Source organism: Macaca fascicularis, chromosome 3, assembly GCF_037993035.2.
Source record: "Macaca fascicularis isolate 582-1 chromosome 3, T2T-MFA8v1.1".
NCBI lineage: Eukaryota > Metazoa > Chordata > Mammalia > Primates > Cercopithecidae > Macaca > Macaca fascicularis.
The window spans coordinates 3,339,266-3,360,929 of NC_088377.1; the positions used below are offsets into that span (position 1 = coordinate 3,339,266).

General features: G+C 57.7%; 1 protein-coding gene across 2 annotated transcripts in view; it reads right to left on the bottom strand.

Annotated features, from left to right (window-relative positions):
• The window catches only part of PDXK (pyridoxal kinase), a 46,098-nt gene extending 24,753 nt beyond the window's left edge, over positions 1-21,345 (bottom strand). Inside the window, exons 1-2 of one of the 2 annotated variants that reach the window (XM_005548577.5) lie at positions 21,087-21,345; positions 5,293-5,347 (exon numbers count right to left, since the gene is read on the bottom strand). In XM_005548577.5, the coding sequence (XP_005548634.2) occupies positions 5,293-5,347; positions 21,087-21,173 (142 nt within the window). In that variant the 5' untranslated portion in view covers positions 21,174-21,345. Of the gene's footprint in view, positions 1-5,292; positions 5,348-10,595; positions 10,958-21,086 lie in introns of those variants that run through there. The other variant, XM_074033936.1, reaches the window with a different exon arrangement.
• Between the last annotated feature and the right edge of the window lie 319 nt (positions 21,346-21,664).

Sequence of the window (21,664 nt, forward strand, 5' to 3'; positions counted from 1 at the left end):
TAATACAGGGTGGCATCGGGAAGGACTGCAACCAGGCGGCTCCAATTCTCCTACTGTCCCGGGCACTGGGTCCAAGGTCAAGGCGTCTCCAAGGCTGGTTCCCGAGGCCTCTCCCCAGGGCTTGCAGACAGCGTCAACTCCCCGTGTCCTCATGGCGCTGTCCCTCTGTGTGTGTCTGTGTCCTCATCTTGTCTTCTTACAAGGACACCAATCAGCTTGGATCAGGGCCCACCCAGAGCCCTGATGGCCTCTTTTAACCTGATGACCTCTGTAGGGGCTCCATCTCCAAATCCAGTCCCACTCTGAGGTGCTGGGGTTAAGGCTGCAACATGAGAATTTGGGGGGATGTAATTCAGCCACAACAGCCGTGAGGAAGGGGAGACATCCAGCACTTGGCCGGGTCTCAGACACAGGCCCCAGGCTCCTCTGAGGCCCAGCTTCCTCTCGAAAGATGGCGCATGGTCTTGCACCTCTCGGTGGTCTCCTGCCCACTGCGGGAGGTGGGATGAGCCCAGAGCCCACAAGAACCTTCTCAAACAGGGGAGGGCACTTGGATCTTGTGTAGAACTCATTCCATTTACAGATGAAAAAACAGAGGCCAAACAAGCGGCTCCTTGGGCAGCCCAAGGAACCTGGTGCTCCTGTCAGACCCCAGCCGGCCAGGGAGTCCGGGCCGTGCCTGGCCCCTCGCCGGTGTCCATCGGCAGGTTCCTGGCCCTGGCCTTCTCCAGTCCTGCAGCTCCTTGCGTTCACACCAGCTGCCCCTTCCCTGCAGCAGGGACCACCAAGCCCAGCAGCAGGTCACCTGTCCCACCCGCTCTGGCTCCACACTCCAAAAGCCAGGAGAGCGCAACCAGTCCACCTGCTGACCTCCAGCTCCACAGGCTCCTTCCCAATGCCCTCAGGCCAGGAAGCTCAGACAGGAAGCTCCAGGAAATCCTCTCAAAGGGGCCATTGGACATGCTGGCCTCAAGGCAGAGGCTCTGCCAAGCCTGGCTGCCCTGGGCTTGGGAGACACAGCTCAGAGTGTGGAAAAATGAATGGGGGTGTGGTGTGGCCTCAAGGAACAGGGGCCCAGTCGGGGGAAGGTGCAGAAGTGTGAGCAGCAGCCCCGAGGCGGCGAGGTCTGCACCAGGTGGGCTCTGCAGGCACTTGGGGGCTCGGCTTTCCCATCCCCCAGCCTGATGGGCGTCACGGAACCAATGACGCAGCTTATGTGGAACACTCGTGTCCCCACCGGGAGTCTGGCTTTGTGGTCCATCCCAGGCAGAAGCTGCCCACGTGACCACCCCAGTAACAACCCTGGGCAGGAGGGGGGCGTGGTGGCGCACACCTGTAGTCCCAGCCACTCGGGAGGTGGAGGCAAAAAGATCGCTTCAGCCCAGGAGGTCAAGGCTGTGGTGAGCTGGCTGCACCACTGCACGTCAGCCTGGATGACTGAGACCTTGTCTCTACAAAAGAAAAAAGAAAAGACTGGGCGCGGAGTCTCACGCCTGTAATCCCAGCACCTTGGGAGGCTGAGAGGGCAGGATCACTTGAGCCCAGGGAGTGCAAGACCACCCTGAGCAACATAGTGAGACTCCGTCTCTATGACAAATACGAAAATTAGCTGGGTGTGGTGGTGCACACCTGTAGACCCAGCCACTTAAGAGGGTGAGGTGGGAGGACCTCTTGAGCTCAGGAAGTCAAGGCTGCAGTGAGCCACGATCGCACAACTGCACTCCAGCCTGGATGACACAGCGAGACCTTGTCTCACAAAAAAAAAAAAAAAAAAAAAAAAACAGAAAAAGGAAAAAGAAAACCCTGGGCAGAGTCGTGAATGAGCTCCCTGGCAGCATCACCCCAGCTCCCTGCCAAATGAATTGCAGCCTATGTGACCCCACCTCCAACTCCTAGGTGCGCACTGGAGAACTGAAAACATGTCTCCCCCCAAAATGTCTAGACACACGTTCACGGCAGCAAGACTCGCAACAGCCACAAAGTGGAAACAACCCGAGTGTCCGCAGGGCTGCCTGTGGCTGAGCTCACGTGGCTGGTCACACAGGGCGTGAGCTGCGTCCTGGGCACGCACGATGGGCCACGTGGCAGGAGGAACAGGACAACGTGGCCCCCCAGACAGCCCGGGGAGCGCAGCCCTGGAGCCAGGGTGCCTGGAGCAGAACAGCCCCTACGATGCGTGAGGCCCGTGGTGCGTGCAGAAGTCTTTCTTTGTGCACGATCAGGCCTAGTAAAATGCTTCCTGGAGGTGAGTTTGCTGAAACGTAAGCACCTCTAGCCATTAGACAGAGGGTGGGGGGAACAAAAAGGAAAAACAACAACAAAAAAACTCAAAAAACAAAGAGCGCCTCCAGCTCCGTCGAGGTCTGTGGAATAGACAGTGTCATCGTGAGCACTGTACTCACAGTGGGCAGCACGGGAGCCCAGAGTGGCTGGGGGGCTGCGTGGAGGAGGCCGAGTCCCCTGTCCTACCACCAGCTCCCGTGGCACCCAGGGCAGGCGCACGATGCACCAGCCTCACTCCCCAGCAGCACAGCGTGGCAGGGGTGAGGGAAGGGGAGCAGGCAGAAGGGCCCCAGTGCAGGGGAGAGTGACGCCTGCCCTCCCTCCGTAGGGAGTTGCCCCTGAGCCACAGAGACGGCGTTAGGGAAGCTACGCGGGGGCCTCCTGATCAGGCCGCACAGACAGCTGACCCCGAGAGTGTAGGTACAGGGTGCCGGGAGCCAGCCCACAGCCACAGATGGAGCTGGCTAAGGGGTCCTAAACCAGCAGGCCCCCCATGGCATCTGGAGGAGGCTGGAGCGGGGGCGCCCAGGAACCTGAGGCCGGACCCTGTGGGAAGGGACGCCCCCAGGCCGTTCATCTGGTTCTGCAACTGTGGAGGCTCCCAAGCACCTGGGGTCCTGTCCTCATCCCAGCCCTCTGACGGCAGGCCAGAGACCCCTTGTGTGTCTCGGGAACCTCGGGTCAGCCAGCCCACCTCCCACTGAGAAGCTTCCACCAAGCCTGGAAGGCATCACCAAAGCCCAGGGCGCTCCCCGCATCCTGGAATCCACGCAAGGGCAGCCAGGTCTGTGAGGATGTTGAACCAGCACTTGCGGAGCACAGCACGGTCCCCAGAAACACACTCAACACCCTGCTTCCGTGTCCAAGCCAGCCAGCTCACTCGCTGAAAAACAAATCCTAAAGGAGGGTGGCGAGAGCAGCCAGGAAGAACATGTGGGTTCAGGGAGGCTCCTGGAGGGCCTGAGTCTTCGGGGACGTCTCCAAATCTCACAGCACCCAGTGTGCCCAGCAAGCAAAGGCAGGAAAGGGTTCCAGCGAGAGCTGGAGCCTGTCCCTCTGCACCACCAAGAGCTGGAGTCTGTCTGTCTGCACCGCCAAGAGCTGGAGTCTGTCCGTCTGCACTGGCCGAGAAACCCTTTCCTCTCACTTAGCATGTGTCACGCCTGCCTCAAGAGAAACCACAGCACTTCTTCCTGCTCCCAAAGGTAGGGGCCAGGCCCTCCCACATATCCCATTGATGCTCTGCCAGGCTGTTTCTGGGACGTTCTGTGCTCCCAAGGTTCCGCCTGGGTTCAGAGAAATTTCAGGGGAAGCGAGGTGGGGTTTCAAAGAACAGAACAGCTTTGTTCTCCTGCCGACTAAGCCGTATAGGGACCACAGAGAGGAGGGAGGACTCCACGCACCTTCACCTCCAGGCCATAGGGCTGGGGGCATGGAAAGCATGGCCTGTGAGGGGCTTCTGAGGCCGGCCACCCTCAGTCCCCTGAGCCAGCAAACTCCTCAGCGTCCCAGTGCGTGGAGACAGATGCACACACAGGCCCCGCAGCACTGCTGTTAACAGAGAAAACCCAGAACCACCTACACATCCCCCAGCACAACCACCCCACGGGGCACCCTCCTCAGCTCCAGGAGGCAGGAACAGGCACCGCACAGGCAGGCGACAGCAGGAGTCACAACGCTGTGCTCTGAGTCAGGCCTTGGTCCAAGCACTTTACGCAATTTACCTATTCAACTCTGGCAACCTCAGGGCAGCTGTTAGGATTGCCCTCCTGTTTTACAGAGAAGGAAACTGAAGCACTGAGAGGTTCTGCCACTGGCACTGGGTCACGCAGCCCCAAAGCAGCCAAGCTGAGTCAATACATCCCCACTCAGAGGTGAGGCCACCCAGGCCTACGCCCTGATGTGCTGTGCAGGCTCTGCCGAGCCACGCCCGGGACTCCAGGTCCCTGTCCACATGAAAGCCCCATGCCTCACACCCACACTCCGCCCCGCCCCTCACACCCACACTCCGCCCCGTCCCTCACTCCCGCACTCCGGCCCGCGCCTCACTCCCGCACTCCGGCCCGCCCCTCACTCCCGCACTCCGGCCCGCCCCTCACACCCGCACTCCGCCCCGCCCCTCACACCCGCACTCCGCCCCGCCCCTCACACCCGCACTCCGCCCCGCCCCTCACACCCGCACTCCGCCCCGCCCCTCACACCCGCACTCCGCCCCGCCCCTCACACCCGCACTCCGCCCCGCCCCTCACACCCGCACTCCGCCCCGCCCCCACACCCGCACTCCGCCCCGCCCCTCACACCCGCACTCCGCCCCGCGTCTCACACCCGCACTCCGCCCCGCGTCTCACACCCGCACTCCGCCCCGCCCCTCACACCCGCACTCCGCCCCGCGTCTCACACCCGCACTCCGCCCCGCGTCTCACACCCGCACTCCGCCCCGCGTCTCACACCCGCACTCCGCCCCGCGTCTCACACCCGCACTCCGCCCCGCGTCTCACACCCGCACTCCGCCCCGCGTCTCACACCCGCACTCCGCCCCGCGTCTCACACCCGCACTCCGCCCCGCGTCTCACACCCGCACTCCGCCCCGCGTCTCACACCCGCACTCCGCCCCGCGTCTCACACCCGCACTCCGCCCCGCGTCTCACACCCGCACTCCGCCCCGCGTCTCACACCCGCACTCCGCCCCGCGTCTCACACCCGCACTCCGCCCCGCGTCTCACACCCGCACTCCGCCCCGAGTCTCACACCCGCACTCCGCCCCGCGTCTCACACCCGCACTCCGCCCCGCGTCTCACACCCGCACTCCGCCCCGAGTCTCACACCCGCACTCCGCCCCGCGTCTCACACCCGCACTCCGCCCCGCGTCTCACACCCGCACTCCGCCCCGAGTCTCACACCCGCACTCCGCCCCGAGTCTCACACCCACACTCTGCCCCGTCCCTCACTCCGGCCCGTCCCTCACTCCCACACTCTGCTCTGTGCCGGCTGCTGGAGCCAACACCTTACCTGTGTGGTTTGAAAACTGGACAGAGTTTACCGCGTCGATCTCAAATCCCAAAACCTGCAAGACAGAGAAGGAACAGGTAGGCATAAGAGAGCCAGGTCTGGGGTTCCACGAACCCCAGCAGGCGCTGACTCAGAAGAGGGGAGTAAATGAGCCCCGGCCGGCATGGGGCCCCCAGGTGCAGGCCGGAGGGCCGACGTGTCAGAGCAGGAGGCTCTCCCCAAGTCACAGGTGACATTGGCACGTCCAGGGCCTCGAATGTATGGAGCTGGGTTTCCCTCTCTGGGGAGCAACCAGCGCGGGAGGGCATCGCCCGGCCCACAGCACCTCCATGGAGAAGCACTTCATGCATCATTCCAGAAATCGCACCCAACAAAAGCCCTCAGTAAGACTAATAAACTAAACAATAAAACGAATACCCGTCTGTCCAGACACTGAACAGAGGCTGCGAGGCCGTCTCTGCTGCGAAAACGTGGGCGTCTACCCCACCCCTTGGAGGAAGCCAGGCCAAGGGCCCCGTGGGCAGCACACATGGCTGAAAAGCCTGAGTGAGAGACAGGGAGTGGGTTCGTGAGGACAGAGAGGGAGGGAAAGGGTGAGGGTTCCAGACAAATGGAGAGGGAGGACAGAACCCACGGAGCGGTGGCCTCCTTCCCATATCTCCAGGGGCCAAGACCGGCCTCTACTAGTTTGGGGGGCCATCCCCACCCTCTCCCGTGCACCAGGAATGCCCCAAACCCTCTCTTCCTACTGCATCTGGACAGCCAATCACCCTTGAGTTCCACCTTCACGTTCAAAGCCAGTGTGTCAGCACTAGGAGAGCGGCTGTTTCCAGGGAGGGGCTTCTGGGGCTCCTCAAATTTGTTTCTTCACTGGGTGGGGTTTGCTTTGTGATAAAGAGTTGAGCTATCTGCTTAGGATTTGTATTCACCAAGGTCTTTCTCTGAAGTTGGCATTATCACTAAACTAAGGAAACACGTTAACAGTCTTACTAATCTAAAAAGTTAAAATTAGCACTTTGCGGCCAGGCGCAGTGGCTCATGCCTGTAATCCCAGGACTTTAGGAGGCCGAGGTAGGAGTACAGCTTGAGGTCAGGAGTTCAAGACCAGCCTGGGCAACGTGGCAAAAACCCTGTCTCTAAAAAAAATAGGGAAATTAGCCGGGCATGGTGGCACATGCCTGTAGTCCCAGCTACTCGGAAGGCTGAGGTGGGAGGATCACTGAGCCCAGGAGGTGGAGGCTGCAGTGAGCCGTGATGGCACCACTGCACTCTAGCCTGGGTAACAGAGTGAGGCCCTATCTCAAAAAACATAAAAATAAACATAAAAAATAAAATTGGCACTTTGCAAATGCACTAGCCCAAATCCACAGCCTCTATATACAGATGGCTTGCAATATTTCCAATCCTTTAAAATTCTAACCGACTGTGAGGAAACAGATATTAAGCAACGATGACACAAATCCTGAAAATCCTGCCAAAATATTCTGCTCCACTGCTTCTGGGTGTGTAGATAATTAATCCTTTGGGGCTGGCAAACGTATCCGAGAATGAAGTCGCTATTTTCTGCTTTTAAATGAGAGCACGAGCGAGCTGAGCCCCTGGGCTGGCGTCTCCACTTCACACACCCCATCAAAATCAGCCTATTCATCAGCATTGCAAGCTGGTCTGGATGCTTCCAGAGTCTACCCATCCAACTTCATGTGCAAGACAAAGTCAGACTCAGAAGACGACAATGCATGGCGGGGCGGGGTGCCGAGGTCCAGGACAGGAGCCTGGGACCCCAGAGAAAGGGGTCTCCCGCTGTTACACTCGTCCTTCAGCTGGAACCCATCCCTCTGTGCGGACCGTGCCTCTGGAACTGGCATCTCTGTAGAGCAGTGGCGCCCTCCCAGGCACCGCCAGGAGGTACCAAGAGTGGGAAACTGAAGCCTGCGAAGAGAATGGGCTTCTGCCAGCAGCACTCTTCTTCCCCGGGGGCTCTTCTCCCCGCAGAGGCAGCGGTAGTGACCGTCCCTTCCCATAGCAGCAGCAGAATCCGCTTTGGGGCTTTCCCACCACCGGCAGAATTCCTCATCACATGCCCCCATAGACCGCCAGCACCCGCCAGCTGGCAGATACCCGCCTTCCCAGCTCCAAGTTCTAAAGAGCCCAGCAATTCTCTCGTATCCCAGGGTCAGCTGTGTGGAGCCGATGCTGGCAGGGTCTCCTCCACGACACCTGTGTTCCCTTTTTGCCTTCTCTGTTTTCTCAATACCTGGCTGAACAACAGCCTCCACAATTGTTGCTCTGGTTTCTGTTTCTGGACTGGACCCTGCCTGATACACCTCATCTTTCCCCACCTCCCAGGGAGCCAAGGACAGACTGGTTCTTGGCCCAAGGTTCAGCACAGCAGGCAGCTGGGCTCTCCACAACGCTCCCCTCCCGCCCGGAGCGTGGGCCCCAGTTCCGTCTCCTCCACAGACATCACAGGAAGCACCTTCAACAGGGACAGGCTGGTGCTCTGTGAGCAGCCCTGCCGACTGATGGGACCAGCTTGGGATCCCCGTTAGGGACAGCATCGCTGGTCTGTGTATGTGAATCACCTTATTTTACAGTAAACCCTGTCCCTACAATGGCCTATGGGGCTCTTCGGTGTCAGAATTCTAATAATGACCTTCAGGGGCCCCGCTCACCCTCAGGCAACCCCCTGAGTGTAGGTGAAACCTGTCAGTGTAATGAGATCTCTCTTCATGAGGATCTTCTTATCCAGGAGAGTCTAAGTGAATGACATGAGCCCTTCAAAAGCACGGTTTTCTCAGGCTGATGGGCAGAAGGAAAGATCAGAGACTGGAAGTTAAAGAAGGACTCAACGACTGTTGCTGGCTTTGAAGATGGATTGGGTCACATGATTGCCAGATGCAATAGTGTAGGTCAGCTTTACATACACTCATTATTAAAAACAGTCATGTGGTCAGGCACGGTGGCTCACACCTGTGATTGCAGCACTTTGAGAGGCCGAGACTAGAGGACTGATCACTTAAGGCCAGGAGTTCAAGACTAGCCTGAGCAACACAGCATGATTCCATCTCTATTTTTAAAAAAAAATTGAGTCATAAAGCTTACAATTATGTAAATTATATTATTATTATTTTTTGAGACAGGGTCTCACTCTGTCACCCAGGCTGGAGTGCAGTGGCACAGTCATAGCTCACTACAGCCTTGAATTCCTGGGATCAAGGGATCCACCATCTTCAGCCTCCTGAGTAGCTAGGACTACAGGTGCGTGCTGTCACACCTGGCTCATTTTTATATTTTTTTGTTGAGACAGAGTCTCACTATGTTGCCCAGGCTGGTCCTGAACTCCTAAGCTCAATTAATTATCCTCCCTTGGCTTCCCAAAGTGCTGGGACTACAGGTACCAGCCACTACACCCAGACTACATAAATTATATTAAAAGCAAACTTAATATTCTAGCCTCACTACTTCCTAGTTTACTAGCAATTTACCCCATCTGTTGTCTACTGAGCTCTTGGTGCCTGTTGAGTCTACAGTGAGGAACGCTACATGATGGCGGCTGCTGCGCAGCTCTTTCCTAAGCAGGCTGGTAGCTTACCTTCAGCCATAGTGGCAGTGTTCACACCACGGAGTTTGGCAATACATACTCTAAATCAGACACGAGGGCTGGGCACGGTGGCCCACACCTGTAATCCCAGCAGAACATACTCTAAATCAGACATGAGGGCCGGGCTCACGCCTGTAATCCCAGCAGAACATACTTTAAATCAGACATGAGGGCCGGGCTCACGCCTGTAATCCCAGCAGAACATACTCTAAATCAGATATGAGGGCTGGGCACGGTGGCTCACGCCTGTAATCCCAGCAGAACATACTCTACATCAGGTATGTGGGCCAGGCACGGTGGCTCACACCTGCAGTCCCAGCACTTTGGGAGGCTGAGGCAGGAGGATCACCTGAGGTCAGGAGTTCGAGACCAGCCTGGCCAACATGGCAAAACCCCGTCTCTACTAAAAATACAAAAATTAGCTGGGCATGGTGGTGCATGCCTGTAATCCCAGCTACTCAGGAGGCTGAGGCAGGAGAATCGCTTGAACGTGGGAGGCGGAGGTTACGGTGAGCTGAGATCACACCACTGCACTCCGGCCTGGGTGACAGAGAGAGACTCCATCTCAAAAAAAATTCAAATCAAATCAAATCACTCAGTTAGGTATGAGCAAGACTCTCTGATGTCCATACCTGCTGTGAGGGTCCACTGAGGCCTGTGGACTACTGCGTCATCCCCCTTCCTGGGATGGTCTTATCAGACCACCATGCAACTGTTTTTGTTTTCGTTTTGTTGTTTTTTTTTTTTTTAGACAAGATCTCACTCTGCTGCCCAGGCTGGAGTCCAGTGGCACAATCTCAGCTCGCTGCAACCTCTGCCTCCTGGGCTCAAGAGATTCTCCTGCCTCCCGAGTAGCTGGGACTACAGGCATGTTTCACCATGCGTGGCTAATTTATTTTTTATTTTTTGTAGAGATGGGGTCTCACTATATTGCCCAGGCTGGTCTTGAACTCCTGGGCTCAAGCGATCCTCCCACCTCAGTCTCCCAAAGTGCTGCGATTACAAGGCGTGAGCCATCATGCCTGGCCTGTGCTACGGTTCTGCTCCGAGCTCCCCTCAATGTGCATTCCCCAGCCCCACCTCCAGATGTACCCCTCTAAACACAGCCCTTGAGGGTCTGCTGTGTCCACAGGATGAAGCCCAGACCCCCGAAGCGTCCCACTCCCACAGCTGATGCCCCTGGCTGCTGGGTCGCCCACCACCCTGTGAACTCCTCACTAGGCTGCAGAGCCCTGGGCACCTTCTGAGCCCCCGAAAGCTCTGAAACCCCTGTGCCTGGCCAGCTCCCCTCTCTCAATTCAGACTGTCCTCCTTTCAGCCTCCAAGACCCTGCTGCAACTGTGCCTACGTGGCCTCCGCCACAGCACACGAAGAACGAGGGTTCTTCAGGATTGGGGCTCCCTGCCAGGCCTGGTCAAAGTCCCTGGTCTCTGGCAAACCCACTGCTGCCACAGAACAGCCTGGGTGTCTCCGCCGAACAGTCTGAAGGACAAGCTTCTGCTCAGCCTCTACCGCAAGGCGTAAGTCCGCTCCAGCCGCCTGGGAAGGACCAGCGGGCTAAAAGGCCACTACGTAAAGGGAACAAGTGCCAAGCACACAGGGGAGCCAGGGTGGGAAAACCCGTGGGGCCCGCAGCCAGGGGGTGGGAAGAGGGGGGCTGGGCTTTGCACCCTCATCTGTGCGAGGTATTGGGGTCCCTCACCTGCCGGAGTGCGCCCTGTCTGCTGCCGGGAGAGAAAGCCGGTCAGATGCCTACACTCTGCCCTGGGGGGTCAAAATAATCCCAGCAGAGTCTAGGCCAGTGGGATGGCTTGGAAAGGGCTCCAACGTCCTCACGGGAACTTCCTGCGGTTGGGGGGTTGGGGGGCCACAGCAGCAATCGCTGGGGCGGGGGAAGGGCTTTCAACCTCGTTAGTCATCTGGTCCAGCCACAAGAGCAGCGGCAGCTGAACCACTGCCGAGGAGCTCTCAGACTCCCTTCTCTCTGCTGCCCACAACACGAGCTCATCCTCTGCCAGGCGCAGCCCCCAGTCCTCCTCCCTCCGCCGGGCCCGTCCTGTGAGCAACCCTCCTCCTGCCCACGTGCGGCAGTGGCTGCCTCGGGCTCCTCCCAGGGCCCACGTGCGCGCCGTAGCGGCAGCATCCCACCCTGCTCACAGTAAGGCAGACAGCGAGACACAGCGAGACACTACGTGAGCGCGGCGGCTCAGCTGATCCTCCTCCTCCCGGGAGGCAGAGTGACTCAGAACGGCAGGAGTGGGGGAAGCTCTGGAACATTCCAGCGCAGCTCCTCCATCCCAGCCTGACCACCCGAGTTCCAGGCGTTCCGGGGAGAGCCGGGTGAGTGCTGCACAGAAGAACCCTCCCTGTAGCTTGTTTTGCAGAGACCTCTGACCACTTTAGGAAATCAGAATGAGGACAAAGGATGGGAGAGATCACGTGACTGCTTCACCCTGATCAACCCGGGCCCGAGCACCCCGTGTCCCTCCCACTGTCAGTCACTGGTCAGTCCTACAATCCAGGTCAACCATGTCCTTCGTCCTACAAACTCCAAGGGGAATTTCTGGTAGAAATGGCCCTGAGCCCCACCCAGAGCAGTCTCCCTTCATCCTTCACCCACCCATGACTCAGTCTTCACAGCTCCAGGGCCCATCACCTGGGCCCCCAGAGCACACGGACACCCAGCCCTGTACTTCCAGGTTCACAGTGCCGCACAGGGACCGTGCACTGGCTGGTCAGGGGCTGCCGGGTGCTGGGCTCACTGCAAAGTGCTAAGGGAAGGCAGAGGTCATGGCTGGGCTCAGAAGTGCCCAGATGGCCAGACAGCTGGGGGCTGAGTCCAGGGACTGCCAAAGCAACATTCCTGACCCAATATGGGCTCCCTGGTGTGACCTCAGGCCCTGTCCACCCCCACAGCATGCAGGAAAAATGCCACCTTATTCTAGCTCCAAAGTTGGCTCCACAGGGCCTCACACCTGCTGCACCTTCCTCCTGGAGGCCGTTCCTCCCTGTGCCCTGGCCGGCAGAGCTCCACCTAGTGCTGGCTCCCTTCCGCCCCTTGGAACTCGCTCCCACGCACAGCAACTGGCCCTTGGGGTTAGCCAAACCTGTGTGCACCGCAGTTTCCTTGTTTAGCTGTCCTAGGGCGACCACATTCCCAGTGACTTGGCAACTGTCACAGGTAAGGAGATGGGACAAGAGGCTGAGCAGGGCTACCCACCTGCTTCAGGAATGGGGAAAGCTGCCAAGAGAAGTGGCCAAGGACAGGGACAGGGACTGGCAGGCTTGTCTTGGCCACAGAACCCTTTAAAACGGAGACCCCATGCAGAGCCGGGGAATAGACGGGCACAGGGCGGCTGCTCTGTGGGCAGGAAGGGAGGCGCTGCCGGCCCCTCCTCGGCGGATCGCACGGTTTTTTGCTCAGCCCATCTCTGACAACTCCTTTCTTCCTTTCTCCTTGAGAAGTTCCCTCTGTTCTTATTCCTCGGTGTCACTCACTCTGTGAACTGGGCACGCATGATTCCATTTCAAAAGCTCTGTGTGGGTGTGCACCCGCAGACACCAAGGCCAAGAAGCCACAAAGCCAGTCAGCAGCCCCAGTGTCCCTGAAGCTGCCCGCTCTGCAGATCCGCCCCTCCCTTTCCAGAGAATGCCAGTCACGCCAAGCCTCCAAAGAAGGGGGAAGTCACTCACAGGAAAGATGGGGGGTCGGCCAACACTGGGGCCTGCAGAGCAACACACTGCACACACACATGTGCACACATGCTTCCCATGACACACACATGCATGCCCAGACGTGCACATATCCCCCATACACATATGCATCCCACATGCACACATACCATGTATGCACATGCACACCATGTACACACATGCACACCATGTACACACACCATGTACATACCATGTGCACACACCATGTGCACACACGCACACCATGTACACACAAGCACACCCACATACACACCATGTACACATAGGCACACCCACACACGCATACCCATACACACACACCATGTACACAAACGCACACCCACACACACACACCTACACACAAGCACACCCACATACACACACCATGTACACACAAGCACACCCACATACACACCATGTGCACACAAGCACACCCACATACACACACCATGTACACACACACCATGTACACACAAGCACACTCACATACACACACCATGTACACACACACCATGTACACATAAGGACACCCACATACACACCATGTACACACAAGCACACCCACATACCATGTGCACACAAGCACACCCACATACACACACCATGTGCACACACACCATGTACACACAAGCACACCCACATACACACACCATGTGCACACACACCATGTACACACAAGCACACCCACATACACACCATGTACACACACACCATGTACACACAAGCACACCCACATACACACCATGTACACACACATACCATGTACACACACACCATGTACACACAAGCATACCCACATACACACCATGTACACACAAGCACACCCACATACACACCATGTACACACGCACACACCATGTACACACATGCACACCCACATACATACACCATGTACACACATGCACACCCACACACAATGTACACACATGCACACCATGTACACACACGCACAACCACATACACACACATATGCACCGATGTGAGCTAGAGCCAGAGGCAAGAGGGAAAAATAGATCAGAAAATGGGACCAATAGGCTGGGTGCAGTGGCTCATGCCTGTAATCCCAACACTTTGGGAGGCCGAGGTGAGTGGATCGCCTGAGGTCAGGAGTTCAAGACCAGCCTGGCCAACATGGTGAAACCCTGTGTCTACCAAAATACAAAAACTGGCTGGGCACAGTGGCTCATGCCTGTAATCCCAGCATTTTGGGAGGCTGAGGTGGCCGGATCACAAGGTCAGGAGATCGAGACCATCCTGGCTAACACAGTGAAAACCCGTCTCTACTAAAAATACAAAAAAATTAGCTGGGCATGGTGGCGGGCGCCTGTAGTCTCAGCTACTCGGGAGGCTGAGGCAGGAGAATGGTGTGAACCTGGGGGGCGGAGCTTGCAGTGAGCCGAGATCACGCCACTGCACTCCAGCCTGAGTGACAGAGCAAGACTCTGTCTCAAAAAAAAAAAAAAAAAAAAAAAGACAAAATACAAAAATTAGCCTGGCGTGGTGGAGCCCGCCTGTAGTCCCAGCTACTCGAGAGGCTAAGGCAGGAGAATGGCAAGCACCCGGGAAGTGGAGGCTGCAGTGAGCTGAGATCACGCCACTGCACTCCAGCCTGGGTGACAGAGTGAGACGCGGTCTCAAAAAAAAAAAAAAAAAAAGGAGGAGAAAAGGAAAATGGGACCGATAAGTTCCTGTTTTTCTCCATGACAGCCAAACAGGAATAACGGAAACCTCAGTCCCAAACTAAGAGAGTCAGAAAAGCAAGAAACTAGCCAAAATTTTGTTCCTTCTTGGAAAAAGAGTAAAGAAAAAGAAGAAATACCAGAAAAAAACACCTGTTTCCTGGATTGGGACACATTCTGGCTCAGACTCAGGGATTGGCAGAGGCCAGAGAGAGAGAGAGAGAATCTCAACTAGATGGGAGGAAAGCCAGCTGTCCAGCGTGGCCCGGAGAGCACGTGGGAACGTTCCAAGGACACTCAGAAGCATCTCCAACCTGCAGCATCAGCATCACCTCTAGGGAAGTTAGCGAGGGCCACTCGAGGCAGGAAGGAGGCACACTTCAGTGCTGGCTCTTTTTTTTTCTTTTCTTTTCTTTTTGAGGCTTAGTCTTGCTCTGTCGCCTGGGCTGGAGTGCAGTGGTACAATCTCGGCTCACTGCATCCTCCACCTCCCGGGTTTAAGCATTTCTCCTTCCTCACCGGCTCCCCCCTCCCCGACCCCCGAGTAGATGGGATTACAGTAGTGTGCCACCACGCCCAGCTATTTTTTGTATTTTTAGTAGAGACGGGGTTTCACCATGTTGGCCAGGCTGGTCTCGAACTCCTGACCTCAGATGACCCACCCACCTCAGCCTCCCAAAGTGCTGGGATTACAGGCATGAGCCACCGTGCCTGGCCCAACGATGGCTTTTTTGTGCTGTTTGCAAATGCAAGTCACCTTGAAAAATGTTAAGGCAAAAATGATGCCTTTTAAAAGGCAGGGTGGTACTCTTCCAGGATCTTACCAGTGCAGTTCTCAAGAAACAGAAAGCTCTTTCTATCCTAGGAGTTCTAAGAAAAAACGTAAAGGTTTTTCAAAACACTAGATTTTTGTTTTGTTTTGTTCTTGTTGTTGTTGTTTTTTTTTTTTTTTGAGACGGAGTCTTGCTCTGTCCGCCAGGCTGGAGTGCAGTGGTGTGATCTCAGCTCACTGCAAGCTCCACCTCCCAGGTTCACATCATTCTCCTGCCTCAGCCTCCCGAGTAGCTGGGACTACAGGCGCCCGCCACCACGCCTGGCTGATTTTTTGTATTTTTAGTAGAGATGGGGTTTCACCATGTTAGCCAGACTGGTTTCAATCTCCTGACCTTGTGATCTGCCTGCCTCGGCCTCCCAAAGTGCTGGGATTACAGGCGTGAGCCACCGCGCCCGGCCAACACCAGGCGTTTTAACCATGTCCCCAAGAGAACCCCCAGCGATGACACATCTCTGAAGAAGAGGCCACCTTGCAGAGCAGGGGATTTGTTTTTTCTTTTTCTTTTTTGAGGCAGGGTCTACCTAGTGCATCGGTATTCTCTGTCAACTTTCTGGTTAAAAATACATTGTATTTCCATACACGTTTATTTTTTATTTTTATTTTTATTTATTTTTTTTGAGACAGGGTCTCACTCTGTCACCCAGGCTGGAGTGCAGTGGCACCATCACAGGTCACTGCATCCTCCACCTCCCAGGCTCAGGTGATCCTCCCACTTCAGCTTCCCAAGTAGGTGGGACTACAGATGTGAGTCACATAGCCAGCTTTTTTTTTCTTGCAGAGATGGAGTCTTGCTGTGTTGCCCAGGCTGGTCTCAAACTCCCGGGCTCAAGTGATCCACCCACCTCGGCCTCTGAAAGCACTGGGATCATAAGTGTGAGCCGCCGCACCTGGGCTTGGGGATTCTTTTTTTTTTTTTTGAGACGGAGTCTCGCTCTGTCGCCCAGGCTGGAGTGCAGTGGCCAGATCTCAGCTCACTGCAAGCTCCGCCTCCCGGGTTTACGCCATTCTCCTGCCTCAGCCTCCCGAGTAGCTGAGACTACAGGCGCCCGCCACCATGCCCAGCTAATTTTTTTGTATTTTTTAGTAGAGACGGGGTTTCACTGGGTTAGCCAGGATGGTCTCGATCTCCTGACCTTGTGATCCACCCGTCTCGGCCTCCCAAAGTGCTGGGATTACAGGCTTGAGCCACTGCGCCTGGCCGGGGATTCTTAAATATTCGAGGATAGAAATTAGCTCCTGACTTGAGGGCCCTCAAGCAACCCCCTTGGGACCCCATCGTGCGTCTCTGGGAGCCCAGGGTAACTTGCTGCTCGCGTCCAGGAGCTGCTAAAGTGCTGAGGTCCCAAAGCTCTGCAACTTCTACTCCTGTCCGTAGAAGCGGGGCCCAGTAAGCAGGTGGGAACCTCGACCTCTGCCACAGCTACTTTTGCCAACGTCACTCAGCAGGTAGGAGTCAGAGCAGGTGCTGACATCCAGGGTTCCAGGGCAGGGAGCCCCCTGCTTCTTCCTGTGGGGTGTCTGAGCCACAGTCCGCCTGCCAGCAGGCATGGCATTGAGGCCCTGGACGGAGCCCGCCACCTCACAGCATCTTGTGGTGGGGGCTGCAGGGAGTCCCATGGTCTTGCCTTCTGGTCTCTGCAATGTGGTATTTAAATGGGTCTTGAGCTAAGGCCCCAAGTTAGATTGACAAAGCCATGGAATTGAATCATTTAATGCCTGAGGTCTACGACCTCCTCCCTAGGAGCGGCCCTATGAGAGCACATGTGCACTGTGGTCCTGCAGCACGGGGGTCACTTATGTCTGAGGCGTCAGTGCCTGGTGCCTGGCCTCAGCTGCTCCAGACGCTGACAGATGAAGGACACGGATGTCACCCAGCCAGCGGGAGCCACTACCTCTCCACCTGGACGGGACGCACAAGGTCAGGACAAGCTTGCCTCTCCCCACAGGGCAGCTACTGGCCTTCGATGTACTCAGGACAATCTCTGCACAGCCCAGTTTGGAGACTCACGGCTGTGCTGCTCCCCTCGTTTCCAAAAACGACAGCTTGACATCATCAACTTCTGGGCCTTTAATTCACCCCTTGATTTGTGCCACTTTCAAATTTCTCTGAAGGCTCCTACTGGAAGGAAGGCTCTTTCCAGACTGAATGCTGGACCCTCGAAGGGTATGTTTAACTGAAACCTGCGAAGGGGATTCTATTTGGAAAAAGGATATTTGGGTTGGGCGCGGTGGCTCACACCTGTAATCCCAGCACTTTGGGAGGCTGAGGCGGGCAGATTACCTGAGGTCAGGAGCTCAAGACCAGCCTGGCCAACATGGTGAAACCCCATCTCTACTAAAAAGAAATACAGAAAAATTAGTCAGGCGTTGTGGCACATACTTGTAATCCCAGCTGCTCAGGAGGCTGAGGCAGGAGAATTGCTTGTACCTGGAAGGGGGAGGTTGCAGCGAGCCGAGATTGCACCACTGCACTTCAGCCTGAGCGACGGAGCGAGACCCTCGTCTCAAAAACAAACAAAACAAAAAATGAAAGAAAGAAAAAGAAAAAGGATCTTTGCAGATGTAAGATTCCAAGGTGAGATCACACCAGATGATCCGGGTGGGCCTGAATCCCACGTCAAGTGTGCTTTTCAGAGAGCACACGGGGCGGAGGCCACGTGAGGACAGACAGAGACTGGAGTGATTTGGCTGTAAGCCCCAGAAGCCTGGGGCCACCAAGAGCCGGAGGAGGCCGGGAAGGACCCTCATAGGGAGGGAGCATGGCCCTGCCCACACCCTGCTCTCAGACTTCTGGCCCCCAGACTATGAGAGGTGAATTTCTGCTACAGCGAGCCACCTGGTTATGGCAGTCCGGGCAAACTCCTACATGATCCTAAGGCTGCCTACGGTATTTTCACTCCAGCAAACTCATACATAACCCTACGGCTGTGTACCTTAGGGTTATGGAAGCAATAGGACAAAGGGGGTTGGGAAGCTGCCCTGAGGGCCCGGGATCTCCCCCACGCAGTGAGGCCCTATAGAAACACGTGAGCTGCTGAACTGATGAGCCGGGAAGGCTTTCCACACATACACACCCAGGGCTCCAAAAAGCCAAACCTCCCAGCCCTAGAAGAGCCTGAGGTTTCCCACACCCAAGAGGAAACAGTCCTACCAATGTGGAAGGGCAGCCACTCGTTCCCTCCACTCCTTCCTGCCTAGAATCCAAGCCAGAGCAGCGGGGAAGTGCCCCACCCCAAGGCGCATCCCATGGCCTGTCCTTGGGCAGGTCTATGCTTGACTCAGGCATCCCCCCGATTCCTCTCCATGCACCCCCAGACCTCGAGCCTGTCAATCTGCAAACCCAAATCATGCTGCCTGACACACTGCACCTCCTGCCAGCACTGGTCATGCCAACACGTTCCCTCCTTAAGTTCTCTGCCACTAAAATGAACCTTGGGCTTAGGCCCAGAAACAAAATCCAAACACAGGCTCAAGGTTTTGCTCTGCCCAGGGAGGGAGGCTGCCTCCTGGCTGCAAAGCGACACACGGAGAGGACCTGGCAGAAAGTGGCTGGGGAGAATAGCCCTGAAGTCCAGACGTGCAGATGGTCCAGTCGTGACAAACCTGTGCTACACTCACAGGGAATCAGTGGGAGCTCCCTGGCAATGGGCATACCCCGAGTCTGGCATGAAGGGCACAAGGAGCCCTGGTGCTATCTTGTAAACAGGTATTGTGCCTAGTTTGCAAGTGAGACTCCGGAAGGCTCAGAAACCAGGGCCAGATCCCTCAGCTGGAATTCCAAGATGAGGAGACACCTGCTTTGAGGTGGGACCCCCAGACACCTGGGTCAGTCCCCATAAGGAGCCTCTCCAGCCACCCTGCTACATGCCACACCCCTGAGGCATTCTCCAGTCTCATTCCAAGTAGCATTGAGGCAAATCTCTGGGGCTCAGCCAGAGGCTCTGTTCTGCCGGTTTCTAAGTTTTCTTTCCCTACATTCAGCCATGTGAACAAGGCTTTGGAGTCCTAAGCCATAGGATGATGATCAAAATCAAGAACAAACTCTTGCAAGAGCAGCTCTAGACTTTGGGGACGCTTCCCCTTGGAACTGCGGCTGGAAGCGGCAAACGCCAGCCCCAAGGCCACTTCCAGGCTCTGTCTCCCAGTCCCTCCTGTGCCCACTAAGGCTGGTCCAGGCTGGTTGGGTTGCGGCCATCTCAGCCCCTCCCTCATCGTATTGTTTCTCCTTGTCCAGCCAGCATTGGACGTCGGGGTATGGGAGCAAAACGCCTGCATGGAACCCTGTGGAGCCCACAGGTAAGGACGCCGGGCACTGGGGAGACCCCAGGTAGGAAGAGCAGCACCATCCTTACGAGGCTCCACCTGAGGTGAGCAATCAGAGGACACCCCTCCCTTGAGTCACTGGGAGTTAGAAAACAAGGGACATTGCTGGGGTATCCCGAGTGAGTCAAAGAAGGAAACAGTTTGCTCAGTGAAGTAGGAGGTGGACGGAAGGAGGGACGGGACAGACGTTGCAGGACCTGCACACTTCTGCCAAGACAGCGGATGCTGTCCTTAGAGACCCTTGGTTCCACACTCCCTGGCTGTCCCCGCTTTAGGGACCCTGCACCTTTATTCCCAAGCCCAGTCCTACTTCTGACTCTGCCCAAGCAATCCACCAGCCTGTGGTGACCTCCCCGACCCGCCTCAAGCTAGGAGTGGCCCACAGCAGTGCTTAATAGCCAGGGCCACAGAACCTGTGCACCCTGACTGTCCCAGGCAGGGTCTGCCAGCAGCTGGCTGGAAAACGGGCTCAAGTGAGACCGCCTGTGAAGCACCGCACCCTGCCCAACAGGACCTCCACTTCACTCCGGACTTGAACCCCCTACCTTTCCACACTCAACTCTGCTCGGTTCTCCTGGGGGCATGCCTAGGTCAGCCCTCAGATTCCACCGAAGCTCTGCTCCCCTCTTCCTGCCTTCCTCCCAGGTTAGCCCGCACCGCAGGCCCCACCGTGCCCAAGTGGCCCTTCTTTACATCCCGCGGGGCCCAGCACACGGACCGGGCATACCTGCTCCCATCCCCAAGGACCAGGCGATAGGTGGGCAGCATGGGCGAGCCACCACCCTGCAGGGCACCCCCAGCCCTCCTGCTGACTCGACAAGGCCAGGAAGTGCCCGTCGTCCTGGTTCTGCCTCGGCTCTGCGTGACACCCATGCCACTGCACCCAGGCCTCTCTTACCCCTCCACGGGCCACTTAGCTGCAACCAGGAAGCCGTGGGCTAACGCGTTTTAAAAAGTGGCTCCCTAAAGCCGATCCGCACAGTCCCGAACTGTTTTCTGGGGCTTTTCCTCGTCAGAGCAAACACCTGCAGGGATGTCGCTCTGCCAGAGGGTGCAAGGCAGTCCCTGCCCCACCATCTTCCCTTTGGCCACCTCCTGGCGTGGTCAGGCCAAGAGTGGAGTCCACCCTCGTGGGCACCGTGACCTCACTCGGCGTCTTCTTCCCTCTTCCCGACCTCCTGACCCACAGGGGCCCAGCAGGTGAGCGCGCTACCGCCTCGAGCTCCACGGCCGCCTCTGCGTTCCAGCGGGGCAAGGTCCCGGCTCGCGTGGCTGCTCCGGGACTCCTCGGGGCTCTGCGGCATTTCTTCGCCTCCGGGAGCCTCACCTCCCCCCCGCCCCCGCGGCAGTCGGCCCGATCGGCGGGAAGGGGCGAGGACGAGCGGCTGCGCCACAGCCGGTGCACAGGGCTCCCTCCTACCCGTGCACCCCGACGCCGGACACTTCCCACCCGCAGGGGCCCCCAGAGCGCTCAGCCCTCCGCTTCCGCCCCCGCAAGCCAAGCAGAGCGGGCGACCCATCCCGCGCCTGTCTCCCGGGCGCCAGGGCCAGGCTCTGCCCGCAGCTCCCAAGCCTCCCTCGGGTAACTGAGGCTCGTCTCGGGCAGCCCCGCCAAGGTCACGGGCTCGGGTTACGTAACCCCGGGCTGCGGGCGGATGCGTACCTGCAGCGGGAACGTGGCCGCCCGGTTGCCCACGTAGCCGCGGACGACGTGGCTCTGTATGGAGAGCACCCGGCACTCCTCCTCCATGCCGGGCCTGGCCGCGGCGGCGCGGGGCCGAGGCGGGGGCACGGTCTCCGCCGCTCGCTCAGGCTCCGGCTCGGCTCGGTTCGGGCTCGGGCTCCGACCCCTGCTTCCCTCGGCTCCGACTCCGGCTCTGGCGTGCGACGGCCTCGGTCGGCGCAGACGCCTCCTTCTGACCTCAGCTGGCGGCTCCGAACCCGCGAGTTCCGCGCGGCGCCGGGGACGGGCCGAGGGCGGGCCGGGGCGGGGACAGCCGCGCAGGCTCCGCCCCTGGGCTGGGAGGAAGCGAAACCCGACCCCCGCCGCGCCGCCCCGCCAGGTGGCCCCCGCCACCCTGCCGCCGGAAACGCTGGGTTTGCACTGTCATTCCACCGGGAGAGGGCTCTGGAGCGCCGTTCGTTCGTTCATTCAGTCAACACGCGTGCTCCGCTCCAGCCCTGCGCCCCGCGCCCAGCCGCGCGCAGGGGAGACTCGAAGGCCCGGGCGCCACGCCCCTG